The 19214-nt window shown below is 46.3% G+C and overlaps 2 protein-coding genes across 3 annotated transcripts in view; both read right to left on the minus strand.

The window, feature by feature from the left end:
- Positions 1-233: 233 nt before the first annotated feature.
- LOC119456625 (uncharacterized protein K02A2.6-like) lies at positions 234-3685 on the minus strand. Its single transcript, XM_037718451.1, has 3 exons — positions 3603-3685; positions 1706-1956; positions 234-850 (listed from the first exon to the last, which is right to left on the minus strand). Exons 1-3 carry the CDS (start codon positions 3683-3685, stop codon positions 234-236), a joined length of 951 nt encoding a protein of 316 aa, XP_037574379.1.
- An 11006-nt stretch (positions 3686-14691) lies between these two features.
- The window catches only part of LOC119455463 (cubilin), a 233580-nt gene continuing 229057 nt past the window's right edge, over positions 14692-19214 (minus strand). For both annotated transcript variants that reach the window (XM_037716873.2, XM_037716872.2), the window contains 2 exons: positions 17077-17188; positions 14692-15778 (listed from right to left, as the gene is read on the minus strand). The gene's annotated coding sequence lies outside the window, so the exon portion shown is untranslated. The remainder of the gene's footprint in view (positions 15779-17076; positions 17189-19214) is intronic.

Consider the following 19214-nt stretch of genomic DNA (forward strand, 5'->3'; position numbering starts at 1 on the left):
ATGCAGCTGGTTGTGACTGGTGTGTCTCCGAGAATCGACGTACTGCTTGTTGTATGCTTTTCTTTGGGCGTCATTCTGTCTCGCCTCAGAGTGAGCTGAGTTCTGAGTATCAGCAGCAAGTGTCGGTAGAAGATTCCTCATGGGTCTCCCAAATAGAAGTTCAAATGGAGACTTTCCTGTGGAACCATGGGGTGTGGACCTGTAAGCCAGCAGGAACGACTGAAGCTCATTGGTCAGAGCCAAGTGGCTGACACGACATGCGAGTATGACTTCTTGAGAGTGCGCATGAATCGTTCAGCTTCCCCGTTAGCCTCTGGCCACCGTGGAGTGATGCGGTGATGCTTGAATCCAAGCTCGCTAGTGAACTCTGCAAAACCCTCACTCTGAAAGGGTGGGCCATTTTCTGACTTTACAATTTCTGGGCAGCCGAACTGAGCGAATATAGTGCGCAGTTGCTTGATGCCTGTAGGTGCTGCAAGAGTGTGTAAGATGCTAACGACTGGGTACTTGGAGAAATCATCCACAACTGCCATGGCATACTTGCCATCAGGGAAAGGGCCAGCAAAATCTAACGACAGTTCTGTCCACGGGCCTCGAGGAAGCTCTTGAATTGGCAAAGGGTCTCGATGGTGTACCGGTGTGTTAGCTTGGCATGCCAGGCAGCTCTTGACGGTCTGGTCCACTAGAGAGTCTATCCCTGGGAACCACACCTTCTCTCGCAACAGCTGTTTTGTCTTGACAATGCCTTGATGGCCTCGATGTGCAAGGTGCACCGCCTTTGTGCGAAGTTGTGCTGGCAATACTATCCGCGTGCCTCTTAACACAAGGCCTTTTTTGGAGACTGACAGTTCTGTCGCAACGCGAGAGAAAGGCTGTAGAGTTGTGCTCTTCCAATGTTTGCCTTTCTGGGGTTGCTTTAGGGCTTGCTTGAGCTAGTTGATCACCGGGTCAGCTAACATCGCTTCGGTTACCTCCTTTATGGTCATGGCACGAGGTAGGCTGTGAGACACGATGAAGTTCACATACTGTTCAGCGACAGACTCCATGCGCCGAAACGGTTCCGTGGAGTTTACTGGGTGGCGGGACAAGTAGTCAGATGGGTTGCTTGGACCACTAGTGTGTTGCACTTCAAAGGTGTATTGTTGACTTCGAAGTGCCAAACGCTCTAGCCGTGCTGAAGGCAGGGAGCGGGGGTTGCTGAGAATACTGACCAATGGCTCGTGGTCCGTCAGTAGGTGGAATGCTGTCCCATACAGGTAGATGTGAAAGTGCTCAATTCCCCACACTACAGCCAGCATTTTCCTTTCAATTTGAGAGTAGCGTGCCTCCACATGAGAAAGGGCGCGACTCCCATATGCTACTACCCTGGTTTCGCTTCCGGATGTCTGCGTGAGAATGGCACCTAGGCCATGAGGGAGCAGCATCTACAATGAGTGTGATGTCCTTTCCTGGGTATAGTAGGCAAGAGCTGTGGCTTCGGAAAACTTTCTCTTCAGTTCGTCCAGGGCATCTTGCTGTGTGTCTGTCCAACACCAGTCCTCTCCTTTGGCTGTGAGTTGCCTGAGTGTTTGGGTGAGGTGGGCCAGGTTCGGTATGAACCGACCACAGTAGTTAACAAGACCAAGGAGAGATTTCACTTCAGTGGCACTGGTGGGTGGTGAGGCACCGATTACTGCAGACACCTTAGTGGGGTCTGGTTGCACACCTTTGCTTGGGAACACATGCCCGAAAACGGTAAGTTCCTGTTGGTAGAATTTGCATTTCTTGACGTTCAGTGTGAGGCCACTTGCAAGTAGACATTCCAGTATCGCCTTCAAAGCTTCATCATGCTCTTTCTCAGTCTTTCCATACACCAATATGTCATCGCTTAGGTTGAGCACGTTGGGGATGTTGGTTAGAACCTGACGGATGGTGTCCTGGAACACTTTGGCTGCTGAGTTGATTCCGAAGTTGAGTCTTTTGTATCGGAAGAGTCCAGCATGTGTAGAGAAAGTGGTGATCACACGAGATGATGCATCAAGTGGTGGTATCCATCTTTCAGATCAAGTTTAGAGAATAAGATGGATCCATTCAAAGCAACAAGGATGCCGTCCACTGTCGGTTTGACATGTCTCTTACGCTGGATGACATGGTTAGCACAGCGCATGTCGACACACATTCGAATATGCTCGGGGTCATGTGGTTTCGGTACTGCCACGATTGAAGATACCCAGGGGGTTGATCCTTCAGTCTTTTCAATTATGCCGAGGGACTGTAGCATTTCAAGCTCTTCTTCCAGTGGCTTTCGCATGGATAAGGGGATATGTCTGTGAGGTTGTGCTACTGGTTGAACAACAGGGTCAACATGGAGGTGTACCTGGAAATCCTTTAGACAGCCCACTCCCTTGAAAAGGTCTGGGTAGACCACTCTCGGATCCAGTCTGTATGGCACCTCTCCCAAACTGTACGAGATCTGGAGCTGCAGAGAAACTAAGTAGTGGGGTACAGTCTCCAGACGCAACATAGAGAGTTTCATGGCTGCTGCTCTCCTTGTAGGTGATGAGAACGTCAAACTTTCCGAGTAGCGGTAAAAGAGAATTTGCGCCATAAGAAAACACTTTTTTAGACGTCTTGGAGAGTATTTCCGTGCTCAAACGCTTTTTTAAGCTATTCGAACCGATGACAGACACTGTAGCGCCAGTGTCAATGGTAAAACGGACGGTCTCACCACCGAGTTTGAGATCCACCTGGGGAGACGCCGTGATTGCGTGACAGTGAGAGGAATTCATGAAAACGTGTTCATCACTGTCAGGGCTGCTTTCCCGCACGACTGCATGCACGGTTTTGCGTGTTGAACGACACACACTAGCAAAGTGTCCAGTTTTGTGACAAGCATTACACTGTTTGCCAAGAGCGGGGCAACTGGAGCGTCCCTCACTATGAGGCCATTGTTTTCCGCAGTTGTAGCATGTTGCGTCTGTCCTTTGATGGCGCTGGAGGCTAGCGAGGCCGTGACGGCGCTTTCCCGTGGTACTTTGGCTGATGAGGTTGCGAGGTGCGCTTGGAGTTCACTGCAAGTGTAGACGCTGACGCTGAGTTTTCTTTATACTGCTGACGTTCTTGCTCGATCACGGAGATGTTGTACTCGACCTCTTCAAACAACCTGCCTTGTTTGAGAATTCCTTGCAAGTCGAGGTCATGCTGCATGGCATACCGGTGTAGACGTGTTGACACTGTAGACAGTAGGATTGGATTCTTGATTTCGGTGTCGGCATCGGCGAAAGCACAGTGCTTAACGAGCTGTCGTAGTCTGGCGTAGAACGCGTCGAGCGACTCGTTTTCCATTTGCTTGGCTTGACGGAAGCGGTAAATCTCGAAGGTAGTGTTCACTCGGGGTGCGAAATAGCCATCGAGCTTGTTGCGTGCTGCGGTGTAGAGAGGCGTTGCGTTGCTGGAGCCACCGGTGCTTGAAACGGTAGACGCAGTTGCGGCTGCGGGAGGATCAGGTAGCGAACAGAAAATGTCAAACTTCTTCACCAACGTAGTGTAGTGGTAGGGCCGTCTTCCGGGTGTCGGCTGTGATGCCGCAGGCTACGATGAAGTTTTCGAAGCGTTTCGCCCACTTCAACCATTCGGTGCCGACGTTGTTGGCGTCAGTGGCACGCGCGTCGTAGAAAGGAAACGAGGGAAGCATGCTGTGCGCCATACCGCAAAGTAGAAGTTCGGTCGATGTGTGCTGATATGTTCGTTCCGTTTAAAATAGTTTCTTGGCAGCCTTCACGCAGTTCAGACGCATCCTCGTCGCCATTGTAACGTGTCGTAGTTGGAGTAATACGACTGATTACGACAGATTGTGACAGCAACGCACACAGGTTTATTTGCGCTACATCGCAGCCATCTTGGAAGCTTCCTTGCTGTCTACCAGGGTTGCCTTCCTACATTACAAAAGGTGCTATACATGGACACTACAATTTTAACTCGCACAAACAGCGCGCGGCGACGATTTTATCGCCCTTGGACTTTATACGGAACCTCACGGCGACGGCGACGGCAGAAATCTGCTTGAAGTGTCCATATAATTGCTATCGCAATAAAAATAAATTAAAGAAGTGAATGAAAGGAATTTATTCTGAAGGCATAAATACATGTCATATTCAATTATGAACACCATTTGAGTGGTCTGAACGCAAATACCAGCGCGCGAAGTAGTACGAATGACCGCGCCGAGCATTATCGCCAGCAGTTTCCAAAGGCGCGACATTGATGCGGCCCAATCCACTTCTATCGCAGCGCCGCCACAGTTTTTTTCCACGTCGGGGCCTCACCGCAAAGCATGCGCCGCCCCAGCCGCTCGTCCCACTCTACCGTATTATAACTGAAGCGCAGCCACGACCGGTCGTGAGCGCAGCGCATGGATGGAGTAAATGCATAAAGAAAGCTTCTCGTTCCTCCATGGTGCATCGTAATGCGCTGCTGCTAGGCGGCCGGTTGAGAACATGCGTGCAATCACGGATGGACGCAGTACCGTATTTCAGCCACGTGACGAATTATCTTATCTTACCAGTCATCGTTTTACCAATTCGCATTTGAAGAATCAGCACGTCGCGAACGTGCTTACACCGTGCTGAAAGCCTTAAAACATTGATTTAGATAAGGAATACATTGGCATCCTTTGGTTTCAGGCGAATTTGGTTTTTCTCGACTTTTACATTCTGTTCAAACAGCGCAAAATACGACGGAAGAAGTCTAGAAGAACATGGAAGTACAAAGGAGTAGCATTGCTAGCTTCCAGCTGCGCCGGGGCAACATGTTTTTCAGAGTCGAGTCGCGCGAGGATAACTCGCTGCACGTTACATGCACACCACCAGAAAGTCCGAGCCCGGCCCGGGCCCGCGTCAAAAAGAACATGCCGTGCCCGAGCCCGTGAAAAAACTGACCTGCCCGGCCCGGCCCGGGTCCGGGCTTTCGGGTAAGCCCGAGCCCGTGCAGTGCTCTATTCCAAGGCCTGGGTTGCGTGAAACAGGTAACACATGGTCTTGAAGGATGGTGCCAGACCTACAGCACAAGCAGCTCGCCGAGTGCCTCAAGCGTTACTTCGGCTGCTGAACAAGAGCTGGAGCGACTGACGAAGGAGAACATCATTAGAAAGTGCTGGGCCCCACTGACTGGTTGAGTCCTTTAGTAATAGTGCTGAAAAAAGATGGCAAGCTTAGAGTATGCCTAGACCGACGGGCCATTAACGAATGGGTAAAGCGTGAACACTATCAGCTACCAAAGCAGGAGGAAATTGAAGCGGATCTCGCTGGAGCAGAATGGTTCTCAACTTTCGATGCCAATTTGGGATTCCATCAGATACCGCTGGACCCTGAGACTACAGAGATTTGTACTTTTGGCCCGCGCTTCGGCAGATACCAATTCTGTCGGCTACCTTTTGGCATAGCATCGGCACCTGAAGTGTTCCAAAGAACCATGAGCCAGATATTTGAGGGCCTCGCGGGGGTCAAAGTTAATGTCGATGATGTCCTGGTTTATGGCAGAACTTTGGAGGAGCACAATGAAAGTTTGAGGGCTGTCCTTTCAAGGGCCAAACAGAAGGGCCTTACCTTCAGCCGCAGCAAGTGAAAGTGTTGTGTCAGGCAGATTGAGTTTCTTGGTGACGTAATCAGCTGCCAAGGGATCACACTAAGCCCACGATTAGTCCAGAACATTCACGAATTCCCCATACCAACCTGAAAGGCTGATGTACAAAGGCGGCTGGGGTTATCAACTATTTTGGCAAGTTTGTGCCCAACATTGAGTGGACAGCTGCCCATGAAGCCGAGTGAAACATGCTAAAATATGGTATTCTGGCTTTATTGGCCCCAGAAAAGCCAACAAAAGTGTCCTCGGATGCCTCGCAGTAAGGTATTGGGGTGGCCCTTGTGCAAAAGCATGCTGCAGGATGGCAGCCCGTTGCGTACGCCCCTAGGGTACTGTCTGGTGCTGAAGTGCGGTACTCGCAGATTGAGGAGGCACTGGGGGTGACGTTTGGTCTGGAAAAATTTCACCACTTCGTTAATGGGAGACATGTGATTGCAGAGACTGACCATAAGCCCGATATTGCAATAGCCCAGAAGAGTATTGGTCACATGCCTCCTAGACGGCAGAGATTTTTCATCAGTCTAATGAAGTATGATTTTCAATTGCAGAATGTTCCTGGTGAGGAGCTGCTGGTTCCTGATGTGCTCTCAAGGGCCTTGCCCAGGGACCAGCCTGATCACTCCGAACTGCGTGAAGTGGAGGTTCACGCAGTGGAACTACAGCACAACTTGATCAGCGAACCCCCAATGACACGACTTGTTCGTGAAACGGCTCTAGACCCTGACCTCGCTGAAGTGATCAACTGTCTGAAAGAGGGCCGCCAAGTGGAGGGACCACACAAGCCATATGCTGGGGAGTTGATGGAAGCGAACGGGGCGTTGTTTCAGGGCTCCAAGGTGGTTACCCGCGCAGCATGCACAAGGAAATTTGAATCAACAAGTTGTTTAAGTAAACGTGCGTTGGCAACCATGGTCCGTGATGCCAGCGCCACATGTGTGTATTTCTGACACTATTATGAATAAACCAGTCTGTTCGTCTACGATGGATGTTTGACGCAACACGAAACACCATCGTCATCATTTAAGAGTCGTAATCTCATTGTCATCATGCCGTTGTCGTCATACCGTCTTTGCCATTCCATCGACATTATTCCTTCTTCGTCATTCCAACGTCACCGCGTCAGCGTCATACAGTCACCGTCATGTCTCCAGGCTCATGGGCAACCTTGGCAAGCAAATGCCATAGCGAAGTGGGACGTTATCGTAGTATGTCGCATACAGCCAAAACAACGGAAGTGTCACCATGACCGCTACAGATGTTAAATAAACGTGACTTCAGAAATGCGGTGTGTCGTTACATTGATGCTAATCGCATAACTGTCAACAGTCACCGAGAGATGAGTCCTGCCGTAATGCTTTTAATATTTTGGCTGCTAGCTAAGAACAATGTATGCACAACGCAGACAACCTAAATTATTTGATTTTTTCCCTTGCCACATTATCTTGTCATACTTCATCGTTCACGCTAATTCCCCATGAACTCGCGTGGTGCCAGCAAGAACAACACCCACCATGGTGGCATAGTGGTATTGGCGTTGCTAAGCCCGAGGACGTGGGATCGAATCCTGTAAGGCTAACACCAGACACTGCAGAAGAAAGCAATAAGAATTATTGCTGGCGCCGCTTACACAGCACACACACAAAATTTGTTCATACAATACAATGTCTTACGCATAGAGGTCCCTTTTGAATACAGTCTTCTTAATAACCTGAGATTTTCTCTGCAAGGCGTTTGTGATTTTATGAAAGCCATCGCCAAGCTAAACCCTAAGGAGCATGTCGCAACACGCAGTCGAGTTGGATGCTGGGTGAAAGTCTCATTTTCCATTTAATTCTCTCCACCTAGCGGGCTTCCGCGGAACTATTACGTCAAACACTTGCCTTTGCTTCAAGTTGTTGATAAATTCGACTTCGCCCTGGCATCTGCTAGTCGCCTGGTTAGCTCAGATGGTAGAGCGGCTGTCCCGGAAAGACGGTGGTTCTGGGTTCGAGTCTCGGACCAGGACGAATTTTTCTTCAACTGTAAGGCTTTTCTTTCGAGGAGCCCGTATGCGTTTCCTTTGTAACAATTGCTACGATTGGGTGGATGTTTCATTTTCCACTAAAGTCCAGAGAGAGAGAGAGAGAATGACTTTATTTTGTCCAAAATGTGGTTAGAGGAGGGGGTAATGACTAGAAGCCTCCCCCTTCCCCCCTTTAGACGGCGGCCGGCAGCCCCTGAGCCGCGGCGGCGTCTTCAGCCATTTGGACTACTCTCGCTTGAACATCTGGGTCCGAGCTGAGCAACACGGCCTCCCATTGCTCCTTATTTCTTATTATTAAACTGGGTTGTTGTGGTTTTGAACAGTTATTGTTATATTGTTTCTTTGGGCATGCCCAGATTATGTGTTCAAGATCTGCTCGGTTGTTACAATGCTTACATATGTCTGTGTATACATCTGGGTGATAGTGACTGAAGGCAACGGGGTTGGGAAAAGTGTTTGTTTGTATTAGCCGCCAAGCCACTGATTGCCACTTGTTTAATGAACAATGTGCTGCCGGATATCTAGCCCTGGCTAGTCTGTAATGATCAATGATTTCCCTAAAGGAAACCAGCCTATCTCTGCCCGACCGGCGGATTGCGAATGCGTCCGTGTTGGTGTTGGTGACGTCGTCTCGGTCTGCGAAACCTCGAGCCGCGTCATGCGCATTCACGTTGCCTGGCAGGCCAGCGTGGGCTGGTGCCCAGATGATTTGTATTCCCCTTGCTCGGTCTCCGTGGAAACCAGCCTGGAGGATTTTTTGCGCCTTTGGCGAGATGCGTCCTTTAGCGTAATTTAATATGGCGGTCTTGGAATCACTTATTACAATTTTATATTTGGGAGAAGATGTCATTGCTAGTGCAATGGCGACCTCTTCGCCTACCTCTGGCGTTGTTGTTAGGATTGTGGCTGACGCAATTGCATGTCCTCGATTATTGACTACTGCCACTGCCATGGCATCTTGATGTTCGTAGTCGGCTGCGTCTACATAGAGCACATCTTTAGAATTACCAAACCTGCTTCCTAATGCTTTGGCTCTTTCTTTTCTTCGTTCTTCGTTGTGCGAAGGATGCATGTGTTTGGGTAACGGGGGTATATATAGGTGTCTCCTAATGTCCGCAGGTATATCTGTTTTGATGTCAGTTCTGGGTTCATAGTTGATGTTCAGTGATTACAGACTATGTCTTCCAGTTTGACTTTTGGAGAGCCTCTCCATCTGGGCAGTTCTTTGAGCTTCTATCAATTCTTCTATTGTGTTATGGAGCCCCAGCGCTTCAAAACGTTCATTCGAAGTGGAGACCGGGATCCCCAGAGCTTGCTTGTAGGTTTTCCTGATCATGACGTTGATTCTTTTCTTTTCTTCAGTTTTAAGGTCTAAGAATGGCGCTACGTAGACGATCCGGCTGAGAACAAAGGTTTGAATTAGTCTGATCAAGCTATTTTCTTTCATACCGTGATGTTTGTTTGCTATGCGCGAAATAAGACGCGTTGTCTGATATGTATTGCTTTCTAACTGTCTGATGGTTTCAATATTGTAGCCGTTGTTCTGAATCCGCATACCGAGGATCTTTATACTTGTAACCAGCGGTATGGGTTGTCCTTGGTTTGCGAAGAGCTGTATATTGAGGACTTCGGTTTTCTTTTTCCCTCTTGACGTTGGCTGGTATAGCAGGAGCTCGGATTTCTGCGGGGAGCATCCCAGACCTCTCGACCCAACGTATGCTTCTACCGCATCAATCGCCTTTTGCAGTGTGTCCTGAATATGACCATCACTGCCTCCCGCTATCCATAGCGTAATGTCATCGGCGTATAGGCTATGATTTAGATCTTCAATGTTATTAAGTATTTCTGGGAGGCCTATCATGGCGACATTGAAGAGAAAAGGCGAGAGGACAGAGCCTTGCGGCGTACCTCTGCTTCCCATCTCTAGTTCGTCCGACGCCACTCCTCCTATTGTTAAAATTGCTCTTCTGTCAGATAGAAAGTCTTTGATGTATTCGTACGTCTTACGCCCAACTCCTAATTTTTCTAGGTTTTCCAATATTGCTTCATGTTTCACATTGTCAAAGGCCTTGGTTAGGTCTAGTCCCAGTATGGCCCTGGTATCCATCCGGGAGCAGCCGTTTCCGTCTATTATTTGGTGCTTAATTCTCAGCATTATGTCTTGCGTCGATAATTTCGGGCGGAAGCCCACCATTGTGTGTGGAAAGGCTTCTCTGTTTTCCATGTATCTGTTTAATCTGTCGAGGACCACGGTTCCATCAATTTCCCAATGCACGAGGTCAGCGAGATTGGTCTGAGGTTGTCAAGCTGTAGTTTTTTGCCTGGCTTCGGGATCATTACGATTTTTGCTGTTTTCCACTGTTTCGGAATTTTGCCTCTTTCCCAGCAGATGGTCATGTATTTTGTGAGAGCTTCAATAGACTGATCGTCCAGGTTACGAAGCATCTTGTTGGTAACTCCGTCTGGGCCCGGAGCAGATTTTGTGCGGAGATTTTGAATAGCCCCTCGTACCTCTGCCACGGTAAAAGGACGATCGAGTGCTTCGTTATATGCCCCTGCGTATGCCTTTAGATTTTCTTTGGGATTGGATCCTGTGTATTTGTCTTGGATTTCTTTAATTAACTCCTTGTCCGTACCAGGGTAATTATGGATTATCTTGCTTAGATTGTGCTTTTGCGTCGTCTTGCTCTTATCTGGATCAATTAGATGTCTAAGAACATTCCATGTTTTGGCGAGACCAATCTGTAGATCCATTTCTTCGCACGTGCTGTACCAGTTTTGTCTGGTTAGTCTAAAGTCCAGAGGAGTGGACAATACCCCGTTCGAGGACCAATTACGGGAAGCAAAGTTTATTTTATCCCCCTTAACACATTAAATATACACATGAAAAACAATACGAACGTTCTTACATTGCCCCGAAAGACTGTATGGACTGTCTTCATATATTTTGTGCTCTCTCTGTATAAAATGCCGATCGGGATCTCATTTATGCGATGGGTACAGAGCTGATTCTTCTCGTTATTTTTGAAGAGTGCTGCTATACTCATGCTGTGCTGCCTGACCTGTCGCCGGGCCTTGAAACACTTTCAAGCCACGTTCGTGGCTTTTAGTTCCAGTCCGTTTCAATGTATTATCATGCGAATAAATAATAAAATACTTCTTCAATGTGCTACCAGGGTAATGAATTATTTCATGGCTCTAAGAAAGCGTTTAATATATATTTCAAAATCTTAATTCAATATAATGGTCACAGATAAGGCCATGGGAGGAGGCAAATAATTCAGTGCTGTCATAAGTCTAAATATTTTTTTTTGTGTAGAAATAAAGGATTTTGTGTCTAATCTTGTAATATTTACCCAGCTGCGCTGAGCTTTCCTTCACTACTTGCGCTTGTGGCTGCTATGCTGAGAATGTATACCTTTGTAGACTGAAGATGGTCAGAGAATTTTTTCTGTGAGCCTTCCACTGTTCAAGCAATTATCCCGTCTCCTTAATGCCGTCAAAGTGCAAATGCAAACTCGTCGTCAGTTTTGTGCAGACTCTGCGACTTCTTGCCTATTATTGAAATTTGTCCTTCGCCACCGCTCTCCTTCCGGTCAATGCGCTTCCTCATGTTGGCAGGCTGGGCCGCTGTCAAACACACCGCGCCACCTACATTCGAACGTCGGGTCGTCCGTTGCAAAGATTATTCAGCCGACGTAGCGTGGGTCGAGGAACGGACACGAAATAGAGTCAGAGGAGGCATCCTTTTAATTGATTGATTACAGCAAAGCCAACTGACGCTGAACACATGTAACCAACTGAATATAAACCAATTAACGCCGTCTGTGCAGCGATCCAGCGCAAGAACGTGTCACATTGGTTCTTTTAGCGGAGCCGCGAGCGTCGTTACGGCGGTCGTCATTCGTAGTTGTCATACCGTTTCGGTTACGATGTCGCCGTTGTTGCACCGTCATCGTCTCCATCGTCATCATTCCAACTTCGTCAAACTGTCATCACCGCACCGCCGCTGTCATGATTACCGGTACCACGCTGTCTAAAAAAATATGTGGAGGGTATTTTGTGCCGCCATTACCCAACACAGTTATGGCTATCAGAAGAACCATCCCGGGTGTGTCCATTTTATTTAAGTGGTCCGCAGAAGCTATGGACTTACTTGAACAATAATGTTAGATTGTTTCGCGAACTTTTTTTTTTTATCAAGAGCGTCTCTCGGAAACGCGAGTGACGCGCATCGATATCAGCTGTAAAACAACAATAAAAGCCAAGATGAAAAAAAAAAAACTCTCTCATTCCTCTCAATCGACTATATAGCGGAGCGAAGGCAGGGTTCTGCCAACACCACCTAGATAAAATTGGGTTGGAGTGCATACGGCAGGCATGACCAAATCCTGACTGGGAGCTTACCACTGTCATTGAAAGGAAAAGTGTAGAATCATTGCATTCTACCGGTGCTAACATACGCGGCAGAAACTTCGGGGTTAACAAAGTAGTTCGAGAACAAGTTAAGGACCGCACAAAGAGCGATGGAATGGAAAATGTTCGGCCTAACGTTAAGAGAAAGGAAGAGAGCAGTGTGGATCAGAGAACAAACAGGGATAGCCGATATTTTAGTTGACATTAAGAGGAAGAAATGGAGCTGGGCAGGCCATGTAATGCGTAGGATGGATAAACGGTGGACCATTAGAGTTACAGAATGGATACCAAGAGAAGGGAAGCGTAGTCGAGGACGGCAGAAAACTAGGTGGAGTGATGAAGTTAGGACATTTGCAGGCGCAAGTTGGAATCATCTAGCGCAAGACAGGGGTAAGTCGAGATCACAGGGAGAGGCCTTCGTCCTGCAGTGGACATGAATAGGCTGATGACGATGATGACGCACTCCGATCTATGACGTCATGCTACTCGGCCCAAAATTTCCATTGCCAAGGCTGGCGTGACGAAAGCGGTGACGTCAAAATCACAGTTGCTTACATTGGGAGCATCCCCATTAGATTCTATGGCAGTCGGGCCAGGTAGCATGACGTCATGATCGGAGTGCGTAGGCCTTGTGCAATCTAGGTGGTGTTGGTGCTGCGTTCCACTGCCGGTGTGAGCGGTTTGCACTCGCGCACAACGTTCCCACTGAGCGCATTATTAGAGCGCTCTAGCTCAGACCGCTGAGCAGGAACGTTAGCACAAGTGCGCGCAACGCTCACGCCAACAGCGGCAGACAGAATGACGTCTTCGCTCCATTGCCAAATCGCTTTAGCGGAGCCTGATAGTCTGTTCACTTGGTATCTTTGTTTTGCAGCAAGGCTGACTGCATGTCACTTGCGTCTCTGGCAGAATGTCTTCACACATGCACACGTTGAAAAACCTGGCGCAGGCGTATATGAATTCTTCCTTGTCAACAGGAAACGTGCTTATAAAAATTCACCGACTATAACGACACTCCCTAAGGCGAAATTTGAGCGCCGCTCTATACGTGTTTTCATTTCGCGACATATTGGCTGGCGCGGACGATCTGTCTCGTGCGGCACGTTGCAAACGGTGCGAAGTGTGGTGCGACTGCCTTGCTAATCGGGAGATCGCGAGAGGCAGCGCGTAGGTGACGAGTAGGCGCGATTCACAGCAGCCGCCGTAGACCCACCTCCGCTCATGCAGAGCTTTGTTTAGATGTATGGTATCGTTGGATCGCTCGCCGCATGCCATCGGTGAGCAGACGACGGCGCGCTACTCTGGCGTCTTCTCGTAGCGGTCGTCGCCGCAGAGCCCGTCTTGAGCGGTACTACGCTTTACTTCTCACGCTTTCGCCATACCCTCCTCCTCCGCCTCATGGTTTCGCTGCACCCTCCTCCTCAGATTTCCTTCTCGCACTCTCTTCGCTATCGCCGTCTTTCATCTCCCGCTGCATTCAGCGTTCGCTTTTTCACCCTTCGCTGTGCTTGTTGGCTGACAAGCTCAAAGTAAAGATTTTCGAGATCACTAGGTGTTTTCGGCTGCAAATATCGGCTGGGCTGCCTTTTTCAGCATGTTCGATACACTTCCACCAATGTGGAATAGTTAGCGCTTGCAAAAGGCGATGCAGTAAGGCGCCATGCTGCATCCTTAGCATGCTACTCCAGATGGATAGGATTAAAAATGCAATGATTTGCACAGTGGAGAAGACATACACACCATACACAAAATGCAACACTCGACTAAAGTGTCTCATTGAAACTAGTGTTTCTAAGGAAACACAAAAGTGTCTTCGTTGCGCGAGATGCACAGTGCTTGTCCATGGGCCAAAGACGAGTCTTAGCTCAAGGTTTTTTTTAATCTTCAGAGTGTACATTAAGGCTCTTTTAAGTAGCGTAAATAGCCTCCAAGCGCATATTAATCGGGTTCTGTCTTCCCGCACTTTGCACGCAGGTCTCAGTGGTGACCTTATCCACTTCATTTTAAATATGAAATATTTTGTGTCTTGTGACGTATTTTCTAGTGCACAAAGAAAGCGTAAAATTCCTGCCAACGTTTAGATTATGGCAGTTATCTTCGTCAGGCATCCTTGATAGAAGACTCCGTGTCAAAACGTTGCCCTCCGCTAAGGCGATTCCCGTGTTCGGCCACTGTTTATCACTTGAGGTCTCCAATTTCGTGTGACCAACTCTGGCTTGTGAAAGCTACAATGAGCGACAAATGGACTTAGGCCACATTACAGGGTTTGTGAACAACTTTTGTTGATAGAATATTATGGGGTAAGCACTCTATTTTGTTCCCTTTGAGTTAGGTTTTGCCGGATGGCCAACGAACGCTTGCCCAGCGCCAGGAGAATTTTTTGGTTCAAACGACACAAAAGTAGTACTTTATGGTTGCGATCATTGTTTTTTGAAATTAAAGAAAAGTATGACAATTTCTAAAATTTTGACCTTTCTGGCGCTCGCCATCGCGCTTTGTGAAAAAAAAAATATACTTTTTGGTTTGGACACGGATTTCGCTTGAAAATATACATGAAAGATAAAAGACTGACTTTCTTATCAGAAGCGGCGTGAACGTCCGCTTAACAATCATATAAGACACTGTACACAAAAAACACTTAAATAACACGCTTTATTGGTTCATGTACTGTACAAAATGTTTCGCAGTAGACGAAGGTGGCACAGCAGATGACGATGTCTTACACGAACAAAAAAAAAAAATTAATTTTACGTGGTCTCAAGACATTTTTTCAGGCAGCTCTGCGGTCGCTTTTCAGAAATTTTATGATTGAGTAGGGAAAATAACAAACATACGCGCGCAAGCCCGCAAAGCTAGAAAATATTTTCAGATATAAAGTAATTCTTTAAAGACTTTCGTGTATCACATTGTGTTGGTGTTTTTGATTTCCATTCAATATGTGTCCGGTAGAATCTGTCGTTTCTGAATTGCCATTTATTTTGTAATGCAGAACGGTGCATTTTCTTGTGTCGCCTTAAATGTAAAAATTTTGTGGCTGCTTGTGTGCTCTACTACCTCAGTGCGCCTCTGGTGTCTTGACAGTCACTTATCGGAAGCTGGATGCGAAAGAGTTGTGGACTAAAATAACGTTACAAAGCATCACGTGTTGTCGTTTTCTCTTCCAAATGTGGCGAGCAGAGCTGTAATAATCCTTAACAATAATAAAGCGTTGTTTAGCTCATTTATTTGCATATTGTAATGCGTAAGCAATGTGTTAACGACGTTCACTTTACAAATTCTCATCTACACCTATAGACTTCTGTCGATTTTATTGATATATTAACCTGTATCTTACGCTGTGCGCAACAATTCGAATGTGTTCAAGATATAAGCGGTCAGCGTTCTCCAAAATGGCGCTTATCGGCTTGACATTGTGCGAAACGGATAAGCTAAGTAATACCTATTGTGAAAAATATGGTGACACCGACAGGTACGTTCGTTTGGCGATTTGTGTCTGCTTCCGGAACAAGAAACTTAATGAATATGGGGCATAGAGCTTAGCCGAAAGTCAAGCCTCCCTGAAACAGTTATGAATACAGTGATGATGTGTTGTTTTGCTGCAGTCTTCCTTCGTATCTTGGAAAATTTTCTTCTGCGCAATATTGTTAAACTAGAAGTGCAATTTCTGTGGTGGATGTGATGGTTATCCTCCTGATGAAAGGCCAATCCGTCTCCACTGGTCTGCAAGAGGTAGAGAGAGAGAGAGAGAGAGAGAAAGAACGGTCGGGTTTGTAATAGTGAAAGCAACGACATTAGACACAGAGCAAAAGAAATAAAACAAATACGAAATCTCACCAATTTTATTAGGGATCAACAGAAATACACCAGCTTTATTTTGAAAAGGAATCCGTCATTAACAAATTCCACGCCTGGACTTCTTACTCGAAAGAGGACGACAGAACCACAGTGATAAAGTTAAGTTCACTGGTATACTTGATGCGGTGATACTATCACAAATAATAAGAATAATAAAGAAACATTAGGCCTTAGCGCTACAAACACTTTCCTCATTATGGATATGAGCTTATACCTATATATCGGCGTAAAAGCTGGCGCCTGGACGTTGATAGGTTCTAGGACATGCTGTAAAACGAAGATCAGTACGGTAGATTTCCTGCAATATGTCAGCAATCCGAACTTTTCCTTTATTGTGTTTAATTCTACGCAATGGGAGAACTTATTGGGTCTGACGATTACGCAATAAATAACGCTATTACGAGCTCCGCAAACTCTATGAAGTGAAAAAAAAAAACGCCCACACCGCAACTATGCGTGATCATTTTGGATATCAGGAGTGGTCGTCACAAACTCTCAGTCTTTCGGTTATTCGGGTATGATTTCCCAAAACAACGCAGAGTTTACGAGACGAGACACACCATGCCAGGGGGAAAGCTCGAGATGAATTCGCACCAGCTGTGCTTCTTTAACGTACACCCAAATTTCAACACATGATTATTTTTTTTTAAATTCTCACCACATTGATGCGCGACCTCCGCGGTGGGAGATCGAACTCATGACTTCGCGCTCGGCAGCAAAATGTTGCAGCCAATGGGTGTTCTGGCATATACAGTCAACCACAAAACTTTACGGGCCACGGGATCTCAGAAAACGTTCAACTTCCGAGCCGCCTGCAGTGTAGCAGTAGTCAGTAAAACCGAACATCACAATGTTGTTGACACATACTGGTAGAAGCTGTAAATACGATTACTAGGCTGCGTTGTGCAGTTGCGCAGATATTCAGATTTTTCTCCGATCTTTTGTTCCATAAAATTTTGTGGTTCACAGTACTTCAGCAAACACCAACGGCCATAGCGAACGCTCGGAGCGTTCGCTATGGTACGTTCACTGCAAAGTGTGCAAAGCGTTCCTTGTGCGTTCACTCGCGCCTCTGTGTTTCAGCGCGCGTCTATGCGCACCTGTTTTCTGCTTTACGTTTACATCTAGACCGCAATTAATGAGTAATAACTCAAAGATCTTACCGTCGTTTTGAACCTTGAACCTGGCATAGAAGCCGACGCCGGTGTTCTTTTCGTTCGTGACCATTTTGACGAGAAGTTGGCTGCCGGAAGACTGAAGCGTCGCGGGCATGTCCTGTGTTAGAAACAGATGGCGTGAGAATGTAAAATGTAGATGAATATGAATATTACCTTTTTTTCCTGAAAATATACTTTCAAGCTCAGACACTCTTACTCTTCAACCCGCCGTGATACGAAACGACAAGATGGAGTACGTTTGAACTTCAGCACATCCTGAGGCATACTATCGAATTGCGAAATTGCCGATAGGGCCAATTGCCGATCATGGTGAAGAAAAAAAGAATGCAGGCGCTAAAACGTATTCCGCACGTATTATGTATAGTATACAACGGACACAAACTCAAACTGATTAGTTGCTCTACAAGTACCCTTAAGCTTGATGTTGAAGTTAACGTTTCTTGTTTCAGGCACTACAATCGTATTGAGTAAGAATCAATACTGAAAAAGTAGCTAGCCTATTGACTACTTCTTCGTCTCAGAGGGCGTGACAGCATCAGTGACTCACAAAAGTCATACAATGGTAAAACATTCGCTTAAATATCACGCAGCAGTATCATAAGAAGTCACAAGCAAGAAAATTCACAACACTGAATAATCGTTCGGGGAAAAAAAGAGAAAGAAATGCATCTATCACACGATGCAGAAAATTGATTGTGGAATAGACAATAAAAGATCGCAGATAAACTACAGTGTACAAAAGCATAGGTGAGAGGAGGGGAGAGATAAGGATAAATACAGATTTTGAATATCGTCAATATAGTGAAGGGATTATTTGCATATAAGTAGCGTCATTCATACAGGGGCGTTGTTAGAAATAAAGAGTGCATAGCACGCTTGAAGAACTGTCATTGTTTTACTGTTTACCTCTTAGACTGAAATTTCAATAGCATACACAATATACTATTTCGGTACTATAAACTATTGACATTTGGCGCAAAGCGTAGCCATTATTTGTACTGCCAGAAAATCTGCACAATTATTTATTAATTTCTCAAATATGTACAAACTTGAACGTTTTACCAATATTTACCCGTAGGAAGAGTATTCTCAATGATAAATTCCAATGTGTTTATTTGTTGGCCCGGATGCATAAATAACCTAGCTTGCTGCTCGTTGCTGTAGTACGGAAAGTTTTCTCACGTCCGTAGTGTTACAGGTGCCTCAGACCAAAAAAGAATAGCTAATACGGCAGTGAATCAGGGATAAATATAGTTCACTTGTGACCGAGCGAAGAGGAGCATTACGAAAACGGTAAATCATTCCCATTCCTTTCGAAATTCTTGTCAGTATGTTAATTTGCCGACATGGTTACTCTGGCTTAATTTTTTTCTGAAAGTTGACTCCTAAGAAGGAATGATTGTGAACATTTTCTAGCTCTGCTACCCTATAACATATTCTTGTCGTAGCATAGTGGATTTTTTTGAGGGGTAGAAGAGCATACACGTTGTTTTCGCAAGCTTCGAAGAAATCTTGAAATATGATAGTAATATACAGCTATTACACACATACTCTGAAACTGAAGAAACGCAGATTTCGATTTTTTTTAACAAGTGAGACTTTGCCAGTCAGCGCTCGAACAATACGTTCCCCCACTCTACCTAAGCCTTAACCACTCCGATGATGTCACCGTCGTTACCCTCTAGACAAATTACAAAGCCTGAATAGCCATTCACGCTCCGCCGGAAAACGCCATTCGACAGATAGATAGAAATCCCGTCTGTTATGGCCACTGCTTTAACTGCCGCTGTTTCTTTTTCATTTTCTACGAATCCTTTGTAATTGCCGTTAAAAATCGGTTCTTCACTAGCCTAGTGGGGTATGGACCCAGATGATTTTTCAATCATATTTTGTGGTCATTGAAATGGAAACAGTAAAATTATTATTATATTTATTCAATTGCTTACTTCACTTCGCTGGACAAAAGGGTTGCTGGCCACGTGACCGCTGACAATATGCTGTTCATGCTAGAAAGGTCACTGAACTCGGTCAAGTAAAATTAGGATAAAGATATCGTGTACCTTCTGCAAAACGAATTTACGTCGACTATAGTTGGCATTGGTCGAAGGTTGCGTTCTTTAATT

The sequence above is a fragment of the Dermacentor silvarum genome, chromosome 6, assembly GCF_013339745.2.
Source record: "Dermacentor silvarum isolate Dsil-2018 chromosome 6, BIME_Dsil_1.4, whole genome shotgun sequence".
Lineage (NCBI taxonomy): Eukaryota > Metazoa > Arthropoda > Arachnida > Ixodida > Ixodidae > Dermacentor > Dermacentor silvarum.